This window comes from Dromiciops gliroides, chromosome 1, assembly GCF_019393635.1.
Source record: "Dromiciops gliroides isolate mDroGli1 chromosome 1, mDroGli1.pri, whole genome shotgun sequence".
In the NCBI taxonomy this organism is placed as follows: Eukaryota; Metazoa; Chordata; class Mammalia; order Microbiotheria; family Microbiotheriidae; genus Dromiciops; species Dromiciops gliroides.
In genome coordinates, this window is record NC_057861.1 from 21,879,104 (window position 1) to 21,901,839 (window position 22,736).

General features: G+C 41.4%; 1 protein-coding gene across 3 annotated transcripts in view; it reads left to right on the plus strand.

Moving 5' to 3' along the window:
- KSR2 (kinase suppressor of ras 2) overlaps positions 1-22,736 on the plus strand; it is a 651,354-nt gene that overhangs the window by 588,638 nt on the left and 39,980 nt on the right. For all 3 annotated transcript variants that reach the window (XM_043980701.1, XM_043980709.1, XM_043980704.1), the window contains exons 15-16: positions 6,756-6,852; positions 12,616-12,749. In XM_043980701.1, the coding sequence (XP_043836636.1) occupies positions 6,756-6,852; positions 12,616-12,749 (231 nt within the window). The remainder of the gene's footprint in view (positions 1-6,755; positions 6,853-12,615; positions 12,750-22,736) is intronic.

Below are 22,736 nucleotides of genomic sequence, written 5' to 3' on the forward strand. Positions count from 1 at the left end.
TAGCTGTGTGAACCCTCATTGCCTTGCAAAAAAACCCAAAACAAAACAAAACAACAAAAAACTCCCCTAAAACCAAGTATTTATTAAGCAATTACTATGTTTTGGATACTATGCTATGTGCTGAGGATGCAAAGAAAACAAATTATTTTTTCCCTCAAAGAGCTTCCATTCTAATGCAGGAGATGGACAGAATAACACAGATAATTCACAAGGTGTCCCCAAAGTCTCAGTTCCCTGCAGCTAAGCTTCAAACTGCCCTATGGCTTTGGGGACACACAGATTAAATACAAAATAGTTTTGCGCTTCAAGGCAGAGCACTGATAACCAGAAGGGCACAGAAGGCTCCCTCTAAGAACCCTGCTTTATTTGAGCTTCAAAGGGAACCGGGGTTTCAAGAGGCAAATGTGAGGAGTTCCTGGGCAAGTTAAAGGGTCCAGGAGGGCAGATCTAGGAGAATGGAAGCTGTAACAAAGTGATTTTAAGCTTGGTATAAAGAGATGCTTCAGGCACCTTTAGAGCTGTCCAAAGTACAGGAGTTTCACCTTCACTGGCAAACTTCATTCACTGAGATTCTGTGATTTCTTTATGATTGTGACCTCTGAGGTCTTGCTTGAGCTTTTTCCTTCCTGAAATTAGCATGTAGAACCTTATTGCTTTATACATTATTTTCTTTAGGAAGAATGTAATCTCCTTGAGAGTAGCCACTATTCCTCATTTTGTCATTGTATCCTCAGCATCTTGCACAATTCCTGACACATAGTGCTTAGTTAAAGGTTTGTTGATTGATTTTCTGACATTTCCTTCCCAAGTTATTGAATCTCTCTCTCTCTCTCTCTCTCTCTCTCTCTCTCTCTCTCTCTCTCTCTCTCTCTCTCTCTCTCTTTCTCCCTCTCCCTTCTCCCTCTCCCTCTCCCTCTCCTTCCTTCCTTCCATTCCTCCCTTCTCCCTCCCCCAGGAGGCCATTGTCATAGAGTATATGATGAGGAATTCAGAGTAAAAAGACCATAAAGGGGGGAAGGAGAGTAGATGTGTTATGAAGGGCTTTCAATTCAAACAGATGATTTTTACATTTGATCTTGGAAGTAATATGGAACCACTGGAGTTTATGGAGTAGAGGGGATGACCTGTGCTTTAGGAACATCAATTTGGCCGCTCTAGAGTTTGGCACTCAATGTGCACCCAATAATTGCTTGTTCAGTCACATTCCAGCTCTACTTTTCTATGTATCTATTTTATAATAATACTAAGATGAAATATCTCAGCTTCCATTAAAAGGGAGGATGAAAGCAGAGGGAAAGGGAATGGGAGTACTGTCATATCATTAACCTAGATCAAATTAACATCTTGGACTATTGAAGTCTATTTAAATTGTTTTCTCAGGTTTACTGCAGCATTGAAGGTTCCCTCCCCTTAGCTCCAGCCTATAATGAGTGTAGGTGGCTATTCAAGAAAGAAATACTTGGTGGGAGGGGTTGGAGGTGACATTTAAGCTTGGTCTCCATTTCAGAAACTTTAATGTTGATTAGATTTTAATTGGTTATACAATCTCTCCTCCTCCCACCTCTGCTTTCAGTAGCCACAGGCATAAGTATAATCTGCTAATGCATACTAGAGATGGCCAGGTTTGCTTTAGGGTCATCACATATTTCACTGAGTGGCCTTGGGCAAGGGTGCTTTGGGAGTCCAACTCAGTTTGATGACTTCTTGTTTTATCACCCAAATGCCTCACCTGGGGGCAGGTGCTGGGTTAGGATGGGAAGAGGTTATCTCGTAGAATTCTTTTCCTACAGGATGTACACCATAAATGTTAATTAAATGAATAAAAATCTGAGAATTTCTCAGGAAATAAGCTCCCAGATATATTCAAGATTGTCCTATAATTGTAATCATAAAGTCATCCTTTCATTAATGTGTGTATCAGGACCAAGTGAGGAGATGGTGTCCTCAGAATAGCAAAGTTCTTTTACTAGGCATGTTGAATAACAAGCACACATCTAACTTGAATTAAATCTCCTAGTCTGATACTATCAACGTGAAATTTCTCTACACAGGCAATTCTTGGTCTTACTGACCAGTATATCAATCAATCAGCATTTATTAAGGCCGGTCTATGTGCTATGATAAACTCAGAGTATACAAAGAGAAAGAAAAAAAGCAGCTTCTCCCCTCAAGGGGCTTACATACAGGAGGCAACAACAAAAATGAATGAGTGAATGAAGAATCTTTTCTTAAGCACTGAGTATGGGCAAAGCACTATTCTAAGAGCTAGAGTTACAAATAGTAAAAGAAAGATGGTCCCAACTCTCAAAGACCTCATATTCTAATGAGGGAAGAAAATATATGTAGGAAGTTAAGATAGATGGAAAGCTCTATAGCTCTTAGGGGAGGGAACAAGCATATATTAAGCACCTACTATGTGCCAGGCACTGTGCTAAGTGCCTTACAAATATCATTTGATCCTGTGGGTGAAAATTATCAGTGCTATAACAAACCAGAACCAGAACCCAAATCCAATACCATAAATTTAGGAACCAACGAGGATTTATTGAGTTCTTCACTAGCAAGGGAGCCCCATCTGTACTGATGGAGACTCCTTAAAGGAAGAAAAGGACAAACGTTATTTAGGTTTTGATTTATTTGGAGTACCTCCAGATTGGACAAGGCCTTTTGCTTGGGGCTAGTAACAGGAAAGGTTCTTCTTTATTTTTTTTTCACTAAGGAAACTTTGGGGGGGCAGGGCAACAAGGGTTAAATGACTTGCCCAGGGTCACACAGCTAGTAAGTGTCAAGTGCCTGAGGCTGAATTTAAACTCAGGTCCTCCTGAATCCAGGACCAGTGCTTTATCCACTGCTCTACCTAGTTTCCCCCTAGGAACCTTTATTGTACTGGTATATACTCAGTTCTTCAAGAAAATCAGAGGACAAATCAATGTGACATACCTTAGAACATGGCTAAGAGGTGGTGAAGTTCCTAAGGCAGCACTCATTCATTTGAACAATTTGATTTGTAAACATGTTCCGTTTGTCATGATATGTAATTTTCAGTGGTATGCATATTGTCCCAGATCTAATATTTAAACATTTACTTATAACACCCTTTGAGACTAAGTTTTGAGATGAATTCTGTTAACTCAAAATTACCTTTCCAGTGTAAGCCATTTTCCTTGCGGTGCAAGCTCATATTTAACTGCTCATTCAGAAATGGTTTTATTTAGGAATTATGTAAACAATATGTGAGAGGTAGCAGACACCTTATCTTCCGTTGCATTTACTTATATAAAAGTATTTAATTCTTTTTTACATAAAACAGTAACATATTTTCCATTTTGCAAAGCAAACTTGACTAAAAGAAAAAGAAAGAAAGAAAGTGAAAAGTAGCATGCTTCAGTCTGTTCCATCAATATCAATTCTTTCTTTGGAGGTGGATAGTATGTTTCATCAATAGTTCTTTGTGATTGTACTGTTGAGAATAGTCAAGTCATTCACAGTTCTTCATCAAACAATATTGCTGTTGACTAATGTGGTCATGTTTTACATAATTGCACATGTATAACCTATATCTGATTGCTTACCACCTCAGGGAGGCAGAAGGGTAGGGAGGGAGGGAATGAGAGATGGATAGAATTTGGAAGTCAAAAATTTAAATAAATAAATAGATCGATCGATAGATGAATGAATAAATAGATAAATATTGCTCTCTGTAAGTATTTTTAAGAAAATACTAATAATCATCTGTATTCTTTTTTTTTTTTTTGCGGGGCAAGTGGGGTTAAGTGACTTGCCCAGGGTCACACAGCTAGTAAGTCTTAAGTGTCTGAGGCCGGATCTGAACTCAGGTCCTCCTGAATTCAGGGCCGGTGCTCTATCCTCTGCGCCACCTAGCTGCCCCTATCTGTATTCTTAATATTTACATTTGGTCATTAAATGTATAGTTCACACACAAATAGAACAAGAATTTTACATATATATACATACATATATATAATATTTTCAGGAATACAATTGTCACCATTTGTGAAAAATGCAAATTAAAATAAAAAACAACAAAAGCTCCTCTAAAACCCAGTAAATGTGGAGCTTGAAGAAGGGGAAGAGAGAACCATGGACAACAAGCTACTCCCACATTTTCTTCCTCCTAAAGGAAAGGCTCTTCTTTAGGTCTGCTATCTCTTAGAAACCCACGCTAATGTATAAGACTGTCCATTCCTCTTCAGCAGTAAGGAGGGTTGAAGTCAGGGTGGGGGCTGCAAAACAAGCAGGGGCAGGGGTAAGATAGAGGACCTGTGATCAATATTGAGTTGCTTTAGCTTTCTCTGCTATACCCATAATCCTCATAACAACCCAGTGAGGTGCCATTTTCCCAATTTTACTCTTGAGGAAAGTGGAGAAAACAGATGTTAAGTGATTTGCCCAGGGTTCCACAACTAGTAAGTGTGTGAGGCTGGATTTGAACTCAGATTTTCCCGACTCCAGGTTCAGAGATCTGTCCACTACACCACCTTGCAGTGGCAAAATAGATAACACTTCTCTAATGCTATTTCCACTGACAAAACCATATCTATTTCTATTGTTGAAACTTGAAACTTAGTAGTGAGAACTTTCTTTTCTGGGTCTTTAGTAGCCATGATTGTGGAGAGAGTGGGAATATAGCACCTACAGAAGCAGGTGCTGGGTCACAGACTCACAGTATGCACAAGATTTCTACAGAGCAAATAGAAGATAACCTTAGAGGAGACAGCAGGCTACCAGCTTGGGCTGGGAGGTAGGGGACAGGGAGAGAGCTCCTGTAGGAGGGGGCATTGGAGCTGAGTCTTAAAGAATGGCAGAGATTCTCAGAGGTAGAGTTTAGGAGACAGGGTATTGTAGGTATCAAGTTGGAAAACGGAGCATCAAGTCTGAGGTCAATTAAGTGAGCCGGTATAGAGGGGTTGACTGTAGAATGTATGAAGGTGACCAATGTATAAGTAAGAAATTGAGAAAAATAGGAAAGGTCCAAGTTAGGAACACCAAACAAAGGGGATTATATTCCATCCCGGAGGTAATAGGGAGCCACTAGAGGGAATTAAAGACAGGAGTGATGTGAACAGAACTATGCCTTTAGCAATATCACTGGCCACAGAATTGAGACTGGATTGGAGTGGGCAAAGACTTGAGACAAGGACGCCTATGAGGCTATTTCAGTAGTCCAGGTAAGAGTCGATGACGATGAGACATGTACCTGTCTAATGGACAGATGAGTGATTATACTCATTTCCCTGTGACCCACCTGAGGTATCTCCTCTTTGAGGTCTCCTTTCCCACTAATTCTGGTTGCTTTTTACCTAGGAAAGAAAGGAGAAGTCCTGGAATTTTATGCCAGAGCCAGACTCTCCCCATTAGGTAGTCATCCATGATTGATCTCACCCTGACTTCCTTTGTAACCCCACTTCTCAGGGTCAGGACCCTATGACTCTTTGTGGTTGGATATTCGTTGCCCTCTTTGGCATCTCATAAAAAGGAACCTTAGAACCTGTGGGTTGGGGCCATTCTGGTTTTAAACCAGCCATGTTGGTCACTGCTTCTACTACTTCCACGGTTCCTAACCTGCAGCTTTCTAGCCACCCTGAGACTTTCTCACATGAGCCCTTTGCTTTTGTTTTCTCCATACACAGAGCTCTGCAGACCACACATGTTATACTGGGAGACTATGTTGGGCTTAAGCTCACTTTATTAGAGGGACCTCCTTTTCAGTTGCCCATGAGCCTCTGATGACCTTTTGTGCTGTTCTTGAGTGAAAGAAGACACTTACTATATAGATTCTTATTAGTTGTTTTATATCATTAATCAGTGTGTTGTGAACTTCTAGGATTTTCTGGAATAAGTATGTGGGAGCTGGGTGATTTGCCTCCTCCTTAGACAGTAAGTTTGGCAATACATTTCAAATAAAAATTTTAAGATACCTCCAATTGGGCAGAGTGAAAACCAACTACTCTGGGAAATGTCACAGCCCTTGGAGTGAAAGGGTGATACCCCTGTGGGTGACAGAGATGCCAGGCTTCCCCAAGGCTCCTAGGAAGGACTCGCTAGGGAAAAGTGAAGTGCCCTTCACTAGAGAGGAGCTCAGCTGGGTTCAGCTAAAGGAAAATGAAATTGGCAATGTGGTCTAATGAAAAGACCCATGGATTCAAAGGCAGAGGACTTTGACTCAAAGACTCATGTCTTACTTCTACTTCTTATTAATTGTACCTTGACCCAGAATAAGTCCTATTCCAGCTCTAATATGATTCTATGTGCCTACTATCTGGTAACCTCCTATTTGACTTAATCATTGTTGCTTATTATCTGCTAATCTCAGTTGTTTCTACCAGTGTACAAGTGTCTGGATGACCTGTTGACCTTGAGAAAAAGTGCTTGTTGACCCTCCTTTGTTATGGACCTGAGTTTGAGAATCACTAATTTACTCATTACCTTTAGCCTGTGAGACACTGGGGAGTGTATTGAACATTGCCATAACTTTTGGATAAAGGATTCTGATTCATATTCTTGGATATTCAGATGTTGATACCAAAGGAATCTGAGGGACCTTCCTTACAGAAGCACCCAGAACAGTCTAAGATTCACTCCTAGGTTTATAATCTTAATATTATGATGGAGATTTGTATGTTTGCTATTTTAGTTGTGTTAGTTGCTTTTGCATATATTATTTTTTTCACTGATGTGGCCTCTCTGTGACACATGTAATTCTTCTCTTTTACACTTCCTTTCTTGTTTTCCAGTCTGTGTAAAGGACGGACTCTGTACTCAGTGGTGAGAGATGCCAAAATTGTCTTGGATGTCAACAAAACAAGGCAGATTGCACAAGAGATTGTGAAGGTACTGTAGCCTATGACACAACTCCCCGTTCCCAGTCTCCACCAAACCTAGCCTCTTCCTGAGAAATAGAGGCTGGAGGAAAAAATCCTAACCCAAAGAGTTGAAAGTTGGTTTAAGCACAGCAACTCTGGGAAAGAAGGAAAGGACAGAAGGGACAGAAAGAGGGATGGAGAGAAAGAGGGAGGGAGGGGTAAAAAGAAAAGAAAAGCCAAAGGACGGGAGAATGGAAAGAGAAAGACAGTGAAAGAAAGTGAAAGAAAAATAGAAAGGAAGAAGAAAGAGACAAGAGGAGAGATCAAAGGAAGGAGAAACAAAAGAAAAGAGAAAAGGAGATAAAAAGAAAAAAACAGGAGAAAAGGAAAAAAGAAATGTAAAAGGAAAGAGAAATCAAGAAAGAGACATAAGAAAAGAAAGAAAAAGAGGAAACTAATAGAATAGAGAAAAAAGAAAAGGACAGATAACTAAAGGAAGAAAAATAATGGGAAAGAAGAGAAGAAAAAAGATGAAAAGAGAATGAGAAAGCCAGAGAAACAAGGAACAAGTAAGAGAGAGGAAGGCATAGAGAAAAAGTAAAGGAAAGCAAAATAAGGGTAAGAGAGAAGAGAGAGAAAGAGGCAGATAACAGAGAGAGAAAAGAGAGAGAAGATTAGATTAAACAGGAGACTGGCCTAAAAAACACCACATGGCCCTACTATGGCCCTATGAAAGGCTCCTAATGTTCACTTCAAGACAACAAGTCAAAGATCTAGTATGTTATTAACATTAATCCTATTACGTGGTAGCAGTACTTGCAGGTGGGTGGGGGGAGACATTTATAGACTCATTAATGGGTTGGCTTATCTGCAAGGCTTACCTGCATGCATAAATGAACAGTAGAGCAAGCTATTTATTCATTTTGCTTGTTAATTTTCTAATTAAAATTGGTTTCTTTCTTTTAAATATATATATTCATCAAAATTATATATTTGTCTAAACAAATTATGTTCATCAGAAATTTTCCTGTTTGTTTTTTAAATTACATATTTATTTTCAACACAGAAATCCTCCTCTCCCTCCCTCCCCACCTCACCCCTCCCCAGCTAAAGACAAACAAAAGCCAAGAAAAACACATATATTCAAGTAGAACATTTTTTTGTACTGGCCATGCCCAGAAACTTATATCTTGGTCTACACTCTGAGTCCTTCACCTCTCCGTCAGGAGGTGAGCAGCATGTTTCCTTTGGAACTGTGGTATGGCATTATGTTGATCCTCATTCTTTCAAAGTTGTTTGTTGTTGGTTTAACCATATTGTTATCATTGTATGTCATTCTCCTGGTTCTGTTCATCTTACTCTGCATCAGTTCATATAGGTCTTCCTAGGATTCTCTGAAATCATCTCCTTCATCATTTCTTACTGCACAATTATATTTAATGACATTAATATACCATAACTTGTTCAACCATTCCCCTATTTATGGACACTCTCTCAGATTCCCATTATTTGACATCTTAAAAAGAGCTATAAATATTTTTGTGTATCCTTAATTAAGAGTTTCCTTTGCTTAGAACTAATCTTTGCCATAATCTAGTCTCCCTTATCCTCTTTTGCCCCTATTTCACTGTTGAGTGAAATGCACTGAACTTATCCTAATTTTATGTATATTTTCTTCCCCCTTTGTTTGACCAGTTCAGATAAGAAATAAGTTCAAATATCAGCTGCACCCCCAACTTGTTTGCATAGATGTCTACTTCTACACCCTGATTATGTGAGATAATTTTTCATGACCTCCTTTCCCTCTCCTTCCTCCTCTCTTCTATCTTTCTCTCCCTACATTCCTCTTCCCCTTTCTTTATATTATTTTCTCAAGGTCATCAACATATAATAGAACCCCCACCCCCCAGGTCTTCTGCCTAATTAGATTCCCTTTATGACCTGATGGTCAGCTAGGTGGTACAGTGGATAAAAGACCCAAGCCTGGAGTCAAGAAAACTCCTCTTCCTGAGTCTGAATCTGACCTCAGAGACCTCCTAGCTGTGTGACCCTGGGCAAATCATTTAACCCTGTTTGCCTCAGTTTCCTCATCTGTCAAATGAACTGGAGAAGGAAATGGCAAGCTACTTCAGTATCTTTGTCAAGAAAACCCAAAATGTGATCATAAAAATTCAGATGTGACTGAACCAACTGAACAACAACATGGCCCCTCACGATGATAGGGCTCAGAGGGGGCACATGTGTCAACTCCATATTAAAATGAATATAAGCAGTTAATCTGTGTTTAGTCCCTTATGACTGCTTATTCATATTTACCTTTTTCTGTTTCTCAGCTCCTGTGTCTAAACTTCAGTGCAGCTCTCAGTTTTTTCATAAGTAAGGCTTGTACGTCCTAAGCCATCCTTTTTTGCCTATCTTTGAAACACATCCATGAGGAGATGTTTTGGAATAGGGCCTGACTTTTTAGACAGACTCCTCTTTGGCTGATTTTATTAATGTTTTCCTTACTCCTTTGGGACTGGGAGGACTGAGCTTCAGCAAGTTCTTTGCATCTTCACCAAATCAAAGACATTAGCTTTTCTTTCTTTAATTCTTATAATCACTGAAGCTCAGTGCTGGAAGGTCCCTCCAAAGAAATCTAGTTCAATCCACATAAGGTCAAGAATTCCCTCTATGATATCCCCAACAAGGGGTCATTCAGCCATTGTCTGAAGACCTTTGATGAGAAGGAGCCTACTACCTCCATAGGCAGCTTGCGAGCAGCTGAGATAGGCCTTCAAGTTCAGGAGGAAGAAAAACAAATGAGACACAGGAACCGACTGGCAACAGAGAGCGAGAAATTCATACGCTTTCTAACTACAGGTCCAGTGTTCCATTCACTATGTCATGTTGCAGGTTCTTACAGAGGCAGGGTGGCACAATGGAAAGAAGGTTTCCACCTCTCTGGGCCTCAGTTTCCTCATGTGTAAAAACAAGAGGGTTGGACTATATGACCTCTGAAATCCCTTCCAGAACCTAAAAATTCTGACTTAACAACATCCAAGAATTACTCACTGCTTGACCAAAGGCTTGTTGTTTCCAAAACTCTCTCCTCGTCTCCTCTGAGTAATGCTAGATTCAGCCATTAGCATCTTGGCTCATGATCAAAAATGAACACTTTAACAAAGGAAAAATATTTCCCTGTTTCTAGGAAAAATAAAGATGGTTCCAGGGCATATTTCTCTATCATAAATCTTTTCCCAACCCACTGGCTTTCATTTTTCTCAAGAGTACTTTGGCTAATGACCAGATAGATTGTCTTGAGACAAGATGCCCCTCCCCTCCAAATGTTTTCACCATGAGCTAAATCGTTTATCTGCAAGTCATTTCATCTAATGGACAGGAATATGATGAACCACCCTTGTTAGCCTTGGAAAGAGAAGGCCAGTCTACCACTCAGTCTCTGTTCCTTTACTGCAGAATCCATCACAACTAAAGAAGACTCATAGGGTCATTGACCTAGAGCTGGAATGGATCTCTGAGGCCATGTCCAATCTCCTCTTGTTAGAGAGAAGACTGAGGCTCAGAGAAACTAACAGGATTGGAGATCTTGAACTAGAAAACTTAAGGGTCATCTAGCCCATTCACCTCATACTACAGAAGGAGAAACTGAGGTTCAGAGAACATAATAAGATTACAAATACAGAGGCAGAAGGGACTTTCAATATCATCTAGTCCAGGAAGAAACTGGGCTTCAAAGAGATTTAATGATTTGCCTAAAGTCATACAAGTAGTAAGTGGCAGAGTCAAGATTAGAACCCAGGTCCTCTGAATCTAAATTCAGTGGGCTTGGCACTGTACTTGATAGACCTGACTCTTCCATTAATTAGTGGCATATATCCTCTCTTGAGCCTCAGTTTCCTCAACTGTAAAATGAGAGTATTTGACTAGCTGATTTCCAAGGTCTTCTGCTACTCTAATATTCTACAGATATAGGATAGAACTTGTGATTTCTTTAGCATAGGAAACTCCCAGGGGAGGCAACTCCCTCCACCAGGAATGAATGGCACTTCAGCAATTTATAATCTTAGTTGTTTAGTTCACTGAGAAAGGTGATAACTTTCCCAGGGTCACAGAGCAACTATTTGTCACAGGCCAGTCTTCCGGGCTCTATGGTCAGCACTCTAGCCACTAGAGCATGCTGTTCTATGAGTTTATGAAATGTGCAGCCACAGACTTGATCAAAACTAAAAATGTGTGCAACACCCCCCCCAAAACCATAACTGCATCCTTTAAACCTCTCTGCAATCTCCCAACTCACTGATACCCCAGTCCCAACCCCCTGCATGCATATATATATATATGTATATGTATATGTATATATATATATAATCCTCAATGTTAACATTTCAGACCATTTCCTGCTTCTGAATCTGCCCCCTGGCTCCCCTTCCTCCTTCTCTTCCCCAACATATGCAGGCATGTACGCACACATATTTACACACACAGAGTTTGCTATGTTCTCCCACCTCCTTCTACATCCCCTCCTTTTTTACAGTCTAATGGTATCAGTAAGGTCCCCTAAGGATTTCAATCAGAAATGAGAGGGAAAAGGGAGAAGTTGACTTGTCAGTCATTGGAGAATTTTGACTGAGCACTCTCCAGTTTACCAACACCATGCTGAATGAAAGGGATGGGGGGCAGGCGAGAGGAATGCCACTGGACATGGGGGAAGGGGTGAGGGGAAAAGGCTGGAGAATGTAACCTTTGCTCAACCATCATTTACTCACTGACACCAATCTCTGCAGGTACAAATGGGAATGCATGCTATAGACCCAGTAGGCCTCATTTGTGAGCACAGTGAAATCTTTCCCTTAACCCAGAGAAAGTTGTCCAGGTCCAAAGCTCAGACTATTTTTTTAAACCTCAGATACGGTTCCTCAAAATTAGATCAGAGATCTTAGAATGTTGGGTAGGAGAACTTGAAGGCTATCTAGGCCAACCTCTTCAAGTCAAATTAACCAGCTTGTAAGAAGCACTAACTACATGCCAGGTATATTGTTAAGCATTTGGGATACACAGAAAGGAAGAATATATATATATAAACAAACTTGTAAGCAGCTAATCCTATCCCATCAACATTTACTAAGGGCCTACTCTATGCCAGGCACTGCTAAGCACTGGGGATACAATTAATAAAATGAAAGCCAGTTATTGCTTTCAAGGAGGGGAGAAAATACACAAAAGGAGGCAGGAAAGGGAGTAGGAGAGAGACCAGAGTATACCTGATGTGGAGACATATTGTTCCATGGGTATGACTAGGCAGGACAGCAGATGCAACGTGGAGTGAGCTGAAAAGTCCAGTTTCTGAGCTCCATAAAGGAAGTCATTGGGAGGATTTTGATCCTCTGCCCTCCAGCCCTCCAATCAGAGGGGGAGAGAAGGCTGAGGGAGGTGATGTCAGTCAAGGCTTAGGTTAGCAGCATAGTGATAAAATTAGAAGTGATGAGCTTCACCTGGGAGGGGCATACTGTTTCTTGAAGTTGAAATGAGGCAGAGTAGAGTGAGGGAGATGTAACATTATATAGAAAAAATGGAAGAGAGTCTGAGAGGGGAAGATAGGAACAGCTGGGGAGAAGAGGGAGGGGGATGGAAGGAACTGAGAAAGACCTCTTCCATTTTACAGATGACGACACAGAGGCCCAAGGGAGCAATGTGACTTGCTTATGATCACACAGATAGTAAATAGCAGAGTCAGGATTTGAACCGGGGGCCTCTAATTGTGAATCTTCCATTTTCTCTCTTCTTTCAGGGCATGGGGTATCTCCACGCCAAAGGAATCCTGCATAAAGACCTCAAGTCCAAGAATGTCTTCTATGACAATGGCAAAGTGGTAATCACAGACTTCGGGCTCTTCAGCATATCGGGTGTCCTGCAGGCGGGCAGGTGAGGCTTTGGACCTGGCATCGTGTTTATGATAAGCAAGCTGAGTTCTCACAAGGCCAAAGTACCTAGTCCCACCCCTAAGTGGGTCGCTTCGTTTTGTTCTGAGCTCCTGCTTAAGCACCCATGCAACTAATAAATGCATTGGCTACAAGGGGACTAAGGCAAGAGAACAGGGACAATAAAATCATAATAACAATATTGATAATATAATAATAGCAAGCATTTTATACTTCTTTAAAGTCTGCAAAATGCATTACCTAAATCATCTTATTTGTATCTTACCATAGGTCTTAATATATCTCCATTTTACAGATGGGGAAACTGAGTCTGAAAGTGCATTAGTGATTTATCACAGGCTACACAACTAGGGAGAGGGAAGGTTTGTTGATAATTTCAGATGGAATTGGAATGAAACCAAATTTAACCATTGAGGGAACACAATGGTTTCAGAGGTGGGCTGGCCCCTCCCTGCTCATTTCATGCCAAATATATGTGCCTCCCATCTCCTCCCCCACACCCCACCATATACCAGGAGAATAGAAGCTTCCTCATCTAACCTGGTTGTCCAAACACTATCTTATAGACTCAGAAGATGCTGTGTCAGATCTAGCCACAGCTTCAGATGTATGATCAATGGTAGGGGGCCCCAGAAGTCATTGCTTTTATCCCTTTTTTAAATTCAAGAATAGTAGCTAGATGTCAAGATGCTCTGTGAGCTCAGTTGACCTCCTCTATTCAATGGACAGGGGATCATGGGGATAGCCTTGCTGTTTGGAACAAAGGAGTGGCTTCCTACTGCCCCAGTGGACTATGGGCACTCTTGTCTTCCTCTGCTTGAATAATCCTTTGGCTGCTCAGCCCTCCATACTCTAAATACTGGGACCAGCTCTCCACTAGCCATTTGGCAGAGGAAGCAAAGAGGTGTCCTGCTGTGTTCCATGAAAGAGTCCACAATGCCTGCCATGGGTCTTCCTGCCCAGCAGCATCAGAGAAGCTCAACAAAGTCAACAAAGGCAAAGGGAGAGGCTGGGCTCATGGAATAGGGGCATAGTGCTAGAAACTGTTTCCTAAGATTCAGGAAAACATCTCAGAGACCCACAGACTTCAGGACCTTCAGATCCAGCCCCCAATATTGTGCAGTGGGGTAAATGGTCCCAGAGAAGGAAAACACTTTGTCCAAGGTCACACAGCTAGTTAGTGGCAGTGGAAGAACTACAGGTTCATAGGTCAGGGTCCCTTATACTAGAATATGCTATTAAAAGAGAGGAGGGGAAAGCATATGGTTAGCTTTGGGGCTAATTAGTTGCCTTGCACTACCCATCTATTACTAGCATCAGCATAATCATAGCTTGCACTATCTCCGGTCCATTTGCCAGACACAGAGGGGAGGTGGGAAAGGGGAGGGGGCTTCATTAGATAAAGAAAGAACCATTTCTCAGGGGTTTCATGAGAACACAAAACATTTTCAGAGTCGGGATCTGTCTATGCTGTTCTTCCAAGTCACTACCATTTGGGAGAAGCAACTACTGAGTTGGCTTTCTGAGTAAGGTGTTTTCAGGGGATGGCCTGAAGGCTTTGCTGACCTAACATTCTATCTCCCTGGTCTCCTATGGAAAATGATGGGGTTGGACAACCAAAGTTCCTTCCAGCTGTACTCTGCAGCCTATGGGTCATTACCCTGCCCCTCAACCACCACCCCCACATTCATCATGAAAGATGCATTAATTTGGGTCTTGGAGAGTTTTGTTGTTCAAAACACCTAAGAAAATGTAGATACCATCAGGGGCACTTGGAGAGTCCCTGCTTGAAGCCCTATAAACTAAATACTGAGCAGTAATTGGGAGCATAACCTCTCAGAACTGGGACCAATCAATAAGGATTGATGGAATACCTACCACGTGCCAGGCCTTCTGCTAGGCCCTGAGGATACTGTAAGAAACAGGCCCCACTCTCAAGAAGCCCATATTCTACTGGGGAAAATGAAATCAAGTAAGCAAGCATTTATTGGGCTCCTAATAATAGGAATAGTTTTGATTCATATAAGCACTTTACTTCTCATTTGATCCTCATGCCAACCCTGGAAGGCAGGTGTTGTTGTTATCCTCATTTTACATATGAGGATACAGAGGCAGACAGAGGAGAGGTTAAGTGACTTGCCCAGGGTTGCACAGCTAATGAGTGGCTAAGGCTGTTTTCAAACTTAGGTTTTCCTGATTCCAAAACCACTGGACTACCTAGCTGCCTCTTATGGACAAAGCATAGGGTCGAACAAGATTATAGACCTCAAAGAGTTTACATTCTATTCAGGCATGTATGTCTTTATATACATGTGTATACATATATGCATGTAAATATATACATATATGTGTGTTATACATACACATGTGTGTATGTATATTTTATCTTCTTTTAGCCAGACCTATCGTTTCATTGGGGCAGAATGCTCCCTAAAAGACACCCCCTCTACTTATACAGTTTGGCACCCCTTCTGAAATGTATAGTCTTAGAGAGTTGCATGTGACATTGACAGGTTACAGGACTTGTCCAAGGTCACACAAACAGTGAATTTAGGTCTCCTTACCTTAAGATCAGTTCTATGTCCACCTTACAACACTGCTTCTCTAAATAGGTAAGAGTCTAAGGCTGTATTTGACCTCAGTTCTTCCTGAATCCAGGCTCACACTCTATCCACTGTGGAATCTATCTACCTCTGTTGAGGACTGGATGTGCAAGTAAGGGCCCAGGGGGTAGTGAAAGGGAGGTGTGAGAATGACAGATGAGCTTGGATAAAGTTCATCATTGTTCCCAGAGCATCCTAGTCTCTGTGCTCTGGGGCACTATTTAGGATCCTGGGCTCTAGCAGATTGGTTCCTCCAGACGAAAAGGTTTTATAGCCCAGCCTAATGGCTTAGGAGAGCTTAATTTGCCCAATCTCTGGAAATTGGCACCTTCCTTCTTCCTCTGGTCCCCATGTGCCCATCTCACAAAACTTAACTGGGCTCATTGACTGCTATGATTTGTGCCCATACCGCTTCATCAATTTCAGTGATTAGTATGGTTCCATCAGAGATACCATGGCTCAATGGACAAAGTACCTGCCTAGAGTCACACTTCCCAGCTCTGACGACAACATACTGGCTGACCTTGGATGCAGAGTCTGATTGATGTGGCCCATTGGCACTTGACTGTTGTTTTAATTCTATTCCAGGACCCAGATTTGGGTTCAGGTCTACTTGAAACAGACAGCATCAGCACAGGGACTAAATTGGATACAGAAGGCCATTTCATAGAGACTTCTGGTTTAAATATGGAATGAACATTGAGAAGAGCCAAGAGCCAGGATGCCAGAAGTCATCCCCCTCCTACCACCAACTTACTGACATTCATATACTTAGAGCTTTATGGGATCTTAGGGGCCTTCTGGTCCAACCCCCTCATTTTACAGGTGAGGAAACTGAGGCCTGGAGCTTTTCCTAAAAGAACATGGTTATTGAGTGATCATAGATTCAATAATGGAAGGAACCCAAGAGGTATCCTGGTCCAATCCCCTCATTTTTACATATGAGGAAACCATGACCCAAAGAGGTTAAATGATTTGTCCCAAGACATATCTCTTTCAAGTCATAAAGCTGGTATTTGAACTCAGATCTTCTGATGCCAAATCCATTGTTATCCCACTAGGTCGGATTTCTTTCCCCATTGTTATATAGGAAAGTTACTTACCCACTCTCCCTCAGTTTCCTCAGCTATAAACTATAACACCTTCCCTTGCCACCTCTGAGGATTATATAAAGGAGCATAGATTCAGAGCTTAATGGGACCCCAGGAATCACCTAGTCCATTTCTCTCACTTTATATCTAAAGATTAAATCCTCACTGTGCTTTCCTATTCAACAAACATTTTACAAGGCACTGAAATGTAGTCATCTCAGTAAGAGCAGAGTAGAGTAGGAGTAACTTCATTCAAAAATGTGTGTTGGGACAGGGGTGGTCTAGTGGAGACCGTGGGCAGAAAGCTTGATCTGAGTAGGCACAAGATTAATGAGGGAAAGTCACCTTGAACAGGTGACTTGGGAAAGATTGTTACATCATGGCATATTCATCCTTCCCTTGATTCTTTTTGGCCTTCTGCAACCAGTGGGATAAGAGCCCCAAAGTGGTTATGGATAGCAGCTGAGATTACATGTCTTTGAGACACAGTAGAGGTATGGAAAAGAAAATTCTTAGTAAGTGTATTCTAACTTCGTCCCAACAAATCCCAAGGCAACTTGCCCCCTGCCCCATGCCAAGCCTGTGGCATGGTGAGAGATGGTGTGGGAGAGGAGTTCCTTACACAGCTGCTTTCCCACTGTTCCCGAAAGTACCATTTAAGACGCCATCTCTTGCCTGCCAGTGACCTGGCAGGGTGTTATTAATCATAATAATAATCATAATAATGATGATCTAGGTTTGTGGCTTTTGTCATCATCTGTCCCCTCAACCTTGGGAGCATGGTACTTGGAGGCTTACTGGGGGCATATCCATTTGAAGACCTCATTCCTGCTCCCTGGTAGCTATACCCAACAGCTCTGTGAGGGGCTATTGGGAGGGTTTCCCTCCCCCAAATCACTGAAGTCAATTGTCACCCTCATCCGGGGTATCTTCCTTAGTCTGAGGGTTCTCCTCCACCTTCCATTCTCTTAAATTGAGTGATGGCTTCAGTGACTATAGGGTCTCAGATGAAACCAGGAATAAGTTGGGGATTTTATTCCTCATAAGGTCTTTTGTTTTGTTTTTGTTTTGTTTTCTGGTCTTTTCTTGCCCCAAGGGAGCAGCAGCTCTGCAAAGCTTCAAACTCCATCTCTTCTGCCTTAGACCCACCAACATGGAGGGAATGAGCGGCCCCAACTCCCACTCTCACCCCTGAGCTCTAGTCTGAGTTTCATTCTCCAGTCCCAGCTTTGGGAGGGGGGGGAATGAACTTTGTTTCATCTCCTCACTTCTCTTTCTACTCACTTTCACAGGGCAGAGTTGAAAAGATCTCTGGCTTCCTTAGATGAGATGGGGCTCAAAGCACAAGTGTCTTGCATCAAAGGACAACACAACACACTTACCGAAGTGACAGTCACTGATGTCTTGCATCCTTTTGGTCTTCCCTGGGCACGGTTACAGAGAATATTTTCTGCCTTTTGAGACTATCAGAGTAGAAAGAAACTAAGAATCCCAGCTATAGGATCAAAGCTCTAGAGTTAGAAAGGATCTAATTGGTCACTAGCCCAACCCCTCATTTTACAGACAAGGAAACTGAGCCAGAGATGTGCAGTAATTTGCCCAAACTTACACAGATAGTCATTTTGAAAAGCAGAATATATGACCAGGGTTTGATTCCTGTTTCTGGTCCTCAATGCCTGTGTTACGATGGGCAAGTAGTTTCTCCTTCCCGAAGCCTCAGTTTCCTCATCATGTCCCTTCCCACCCTAGAGTTATGATTCTATAACCTAAGAAAGACTATAGCTCACTAAGTTATTTATTTTCTTTCTTTTCATTCAAATGGCTACCATCTCAGTTGAGATCCCTATCACCTCTTGTCTCTCCTATTGAAGCAGTTTCTTTTATTATCTCCCTTTTCCAACCCATCCTCCATCTAGCTAAAATAATCCAAAAACATGTCAATCCCCTGATAAAGGTGCTCCCTACATCCTCTAAGATAGGTGCCTCTTTTTAGTATTTAAAGCTCTCCACAACTGGGATCAATCCTGATTTTCGATCAATAAGTCAATCAGTCAGCAAGCATTTAATAAGCACCTGCTATGCACCAAGTGCTATACTGGGTGCAAGAGATACAAGGGCAAAGGATTTATCATCCCCACTGTCAAAGAACTTTCATTATCTATTGAGTTCCAGACTGATTTCACATTACTTCCTAGTCATGGGCTCCATATTTGTCAAAATATCCAAATTTGATGTCATCTCTTGTCTCTCAGGACCTTTGCATAGACTCTTCCTACAGCAAAAATGAATTATCTCCACAGCTTGGCCTCTTAGAATCCTTAGATCCATTGAAGAAACAGACCAAGTGTTCCCTCCATAGGGAGCATGAAGCTTCTCTGGATTCTCTCCACTGTAAACAGTTTTCTCCAATTACTTTGTACTTATTTTGCAAATTTTTAAATGTATATAAATATATACTGTGTTAGCTATTCTCAGTAAAATGTAAGCTCCCTGAGGACAAGAACTATTTTATTTATACTTAATCTTTATATCCTCAGTGCAAGCCTTGAGCCTGACACATGTTGGCTTTTGATTAATTCTTACTGAATTGAAATTAATTGTTAGATTGGGTTCCTACTTTTCAACACAGCATTTTTCATAATTGGATCTTTTGTTTAGAGGGAACACTTACTAGGAAGGAGCCTATTACAGATCCTATTCCAAAGAGTCTGTTGTTTGGCACCTCATTATATTTGTAATGACAGCAACTCCAGAGGCAGGGTGGTCTAATGAAGAGAAGGCTACCTCAAAGGACCAGAAGGTCTGGGTTCAAGTTCTGACTCTGACACATACTAGCTATGTGACCCTGGGCAGTCTTTTCATCTCAGTGCTTTTGGTATCTCTCCAGTGCAATAAGTTACAGACAGTACTGATGTCCTTTGGCTGTATTTTTTAACATTCATTTTATTAAAAATTTGAGTTATAAATTCTTCTCCCCTCCTATACCTCCCCCATCCATTGAGAAGGCAAATAATATGATATCAATTATACCTGTGAAGACACACACACAGAGCAAGAAAAATAGAGAAAGTGAAAAAAGTCCACTTCAATCTGCATGTTGAACTCCTTTGGGAAAAGGTGGATTCTTTACCTGGCATTTCTTTGGAGCAGTGAAATCCCAAGACCAGTTCCTATCACTTCAATTCTATCCCTCATTATCAATAGTAGTAACTCTCATCAATATAGCCATTGAAGGTTTAGAAAGACAGATGCATAAGGCATTTATTCGGTGTTTATTCTACACTAACTGCTAAGGACACACATAGAAACAAGCAAGACAGTCCTTGCTTCCAGGGAGCTTACCTACTACTGGGGGAGATCAAGTATTTTCCTCACAAGATGTCTTTGAGGCTGGTAGGGCACATTATCCTCCTCTTTCTCCTTCACTTTATAGACGAGGAGACAGGTTTAGGGAAGAGAAGGTCCTAGGGTCATGCAGCTACTAGCAGGAGGGGGAGCTGGAAACAGAAGCCAGGTCTTCTGATTTTCAGGGCAGTGACCCTTGCAGCCCAGCTTTGAACCAGCAGTGAGTTTGGTATGATAGAAGAGCACTGGATGAGAAATTAGGAGCCCCAGGTTTGAGTGCTGACTCTGTGACTAGTTAGCTATGTAATACTGACTAAAACACTTTCTCTTTGGAGCCCTGTTTCCTCAATGGTAAAAAGACAGAGTTGGACTATATTATCCCTGGAGTTCCTTACAGCCTTGACAATATGTTATTTACCTGATTCTATTCTATAGACTAATAAGAAAGATGGTGGTGGTGGTGGTGAGAGAATTAGCATTTATATAACACTGAGACTTACAAAGTGCTTCACAAATATTTCATTTGATCCTCACAACAACCTTGGCATATGGGTACTATTATCTCCATTTTACAAATGAGGGATCTGAGGCAGACAGAGACAAAGGGACTTGCCCAAGGTCATGCATCTATGAAGTATCTAAAGTCAGAAAATATGGTGTGATAAGGAGATATTAGAGAGAAGTGAGTAGGACAGGGGTGAATGAAAATGGACACTCATTTAGACATCCCATTTCTTTAAGCTTGAGAACTTTCGAAGAAAGACAATCAGCATAGTTAAGAGCCTTGAGTTCGTATCATATAAGAGAGCACAGGAAATCTTTAGTCTGGAGAAGGGGAAATACAGGGGAACAGGAGAGGCATTAGAGGCATTTTGTTGTCCATAAGGAAGAACTAGGAACAATGGTTGGAAGTTCCAAAGGTGACAATTTAGACTTGATGTCAAGAAAAAGAACTCTGAATAATTAGAGAAGTCCAAAAAGTGTAATGGACATCCTTCAGGAAGAAAGGGATGGCTTCCTCCTCTCTAGAGATCTTTAAGCAGAGGCCAGACATCCATATATTGGGTAGGTTGTAGTGTTTGTGTACAGGTTGGACTACAAGGGCACTGAGGTACCTTCTATCTCTCAAATTCTCTGATTCGGTTCATCTATCTCTTACCGACTACCTAAACAAACAGAAACCTTATATCTGAAGCATAATCTAATTACTCCTTTATTATTAAATCAGGATTACTAGAGGAAGGATCTGTTTGGTGAGCACCTTACAAGATAGGTTAAGGGATGCCACCAATCTTTAGCATCCCCAATACTAACCCAAAGGTGAGAGTACCCTACATGCCATTGCTCATAAATTAAGGGATGGCTCCAATCCTTTTAATAACTCAAAGGTGAGTCAGAGATAAGTTCAGACCTCAGAGAATCACAGAATCTCAGTCTCAAGGAATTTTAGAAACCATTTAAGTTGACCCCTGTTTGAACAAGAAACCCTTCTACAATATTTTTTACAAATAGGCAATCTTTGCTTAAAGACTTCTAGTGAAGGAGAATCCAGTTTCTCCCCAATAGTAGATACTTGCCTCTTGGTAGCCATCATTGTCAGGATATGTTTTCTTTACATTAAACCAAAAGCTTGAGTCTCTGAAATTCTATCCTTTGCTCCTATTTCTGATCTTTGAGGACAAACCACACACATGAAATTCCCCCCTTACTGGTTATTGCCCTTTAAGTGCTTGAAGATACCTACCATGCCTCACCCAAGGTCTTCTCTTCTCCGGTCTCAACACCTCCAGTCCTTCCACCCTCTTTTGGCATGAGCTCCCAATCCTCTTAGCCTTCTGGTTACATTGTCTGGACATGTTCTGTCTTCTCTATGTCTTTTCTGCAATGTGGCACCCAGAATTAAAAATGTTCTTCCAGATTCTTTCAAGGCATTCTGGATATTGTGACTCTTCATACTGTGACTGTGAGCTTAGGATAAGATTAGCCTCTCTTGGCTACCATGTTACATTATTGGCAGAACTGACAAGCTACTAAACCATACCCTCATCATTTTCACTGTTGGAAGTATGTATCTCCCATCTTCAACTTGTATAGTTAATTTTTAAAGTGACTTTCATGTTTCTATTAAATTTCATTTAATAGAATGGGGACGTTTAGTTTTTGTTGTTGTTTTGTTTGTTTGGGTTTTGGGGGTGTTTTGATTTTTGTGTTGTTTTGATATTTTTGGGGGGGCAATGAGGATTAAGTTACTTGCCCACAGTTACACAGCTACTAAGTGTCAAGTCTCTGAAACCGGATTTGAACTCAGGTCCTCCTGAATCCAGGGCTGGTGCTTTATCCACTGCACCACCTACCTGCCCCACCATTTGGTTTTGGACCCATGTTTGAGCAGGCAATGCAAGGCAAGAAGTATTTGTGTAGCATTTACTATGTGCCAGGCATTGTACTGAGCACTGAGGATACAAACACAAGCCAAAAAGACATTCCCTGCCCTGTAGGAGCTTACACTCTAATGAGGGAAGGCAGCACATAAAAGAAAACTGAAAAGGGCAGGGCTTGGGTATTAAAGTCAAAAAGTCAGAAGTACAGGTGGAAGGGAAATGAAGGATGTCTATCCTCTTCCCTTCCCCAAAATGGAGACCCTATGAGGAACTCCCCAGTGTAGTAAAGGAAAGAAAGGGGTCATCGTGGCAGATGGATCTCACACATGGCAATATGAGGAGGCTCCAGGAATTGAGAGGAACTTCAAGATGAGATAGCAGCTCAGACATCATGTCAAGGACCAGGAAGTCAGAAGCAGAGTCTATTAAGATTCTTTATAAATCAGACTCTGAAGTACCTCGGGTTAGCCAGCCTTCCCAGACTTGTGCCATCTGTTTATTTGATGAGCATGATATTAATGCAAATCATTTATAAACATGGTGAATAGCA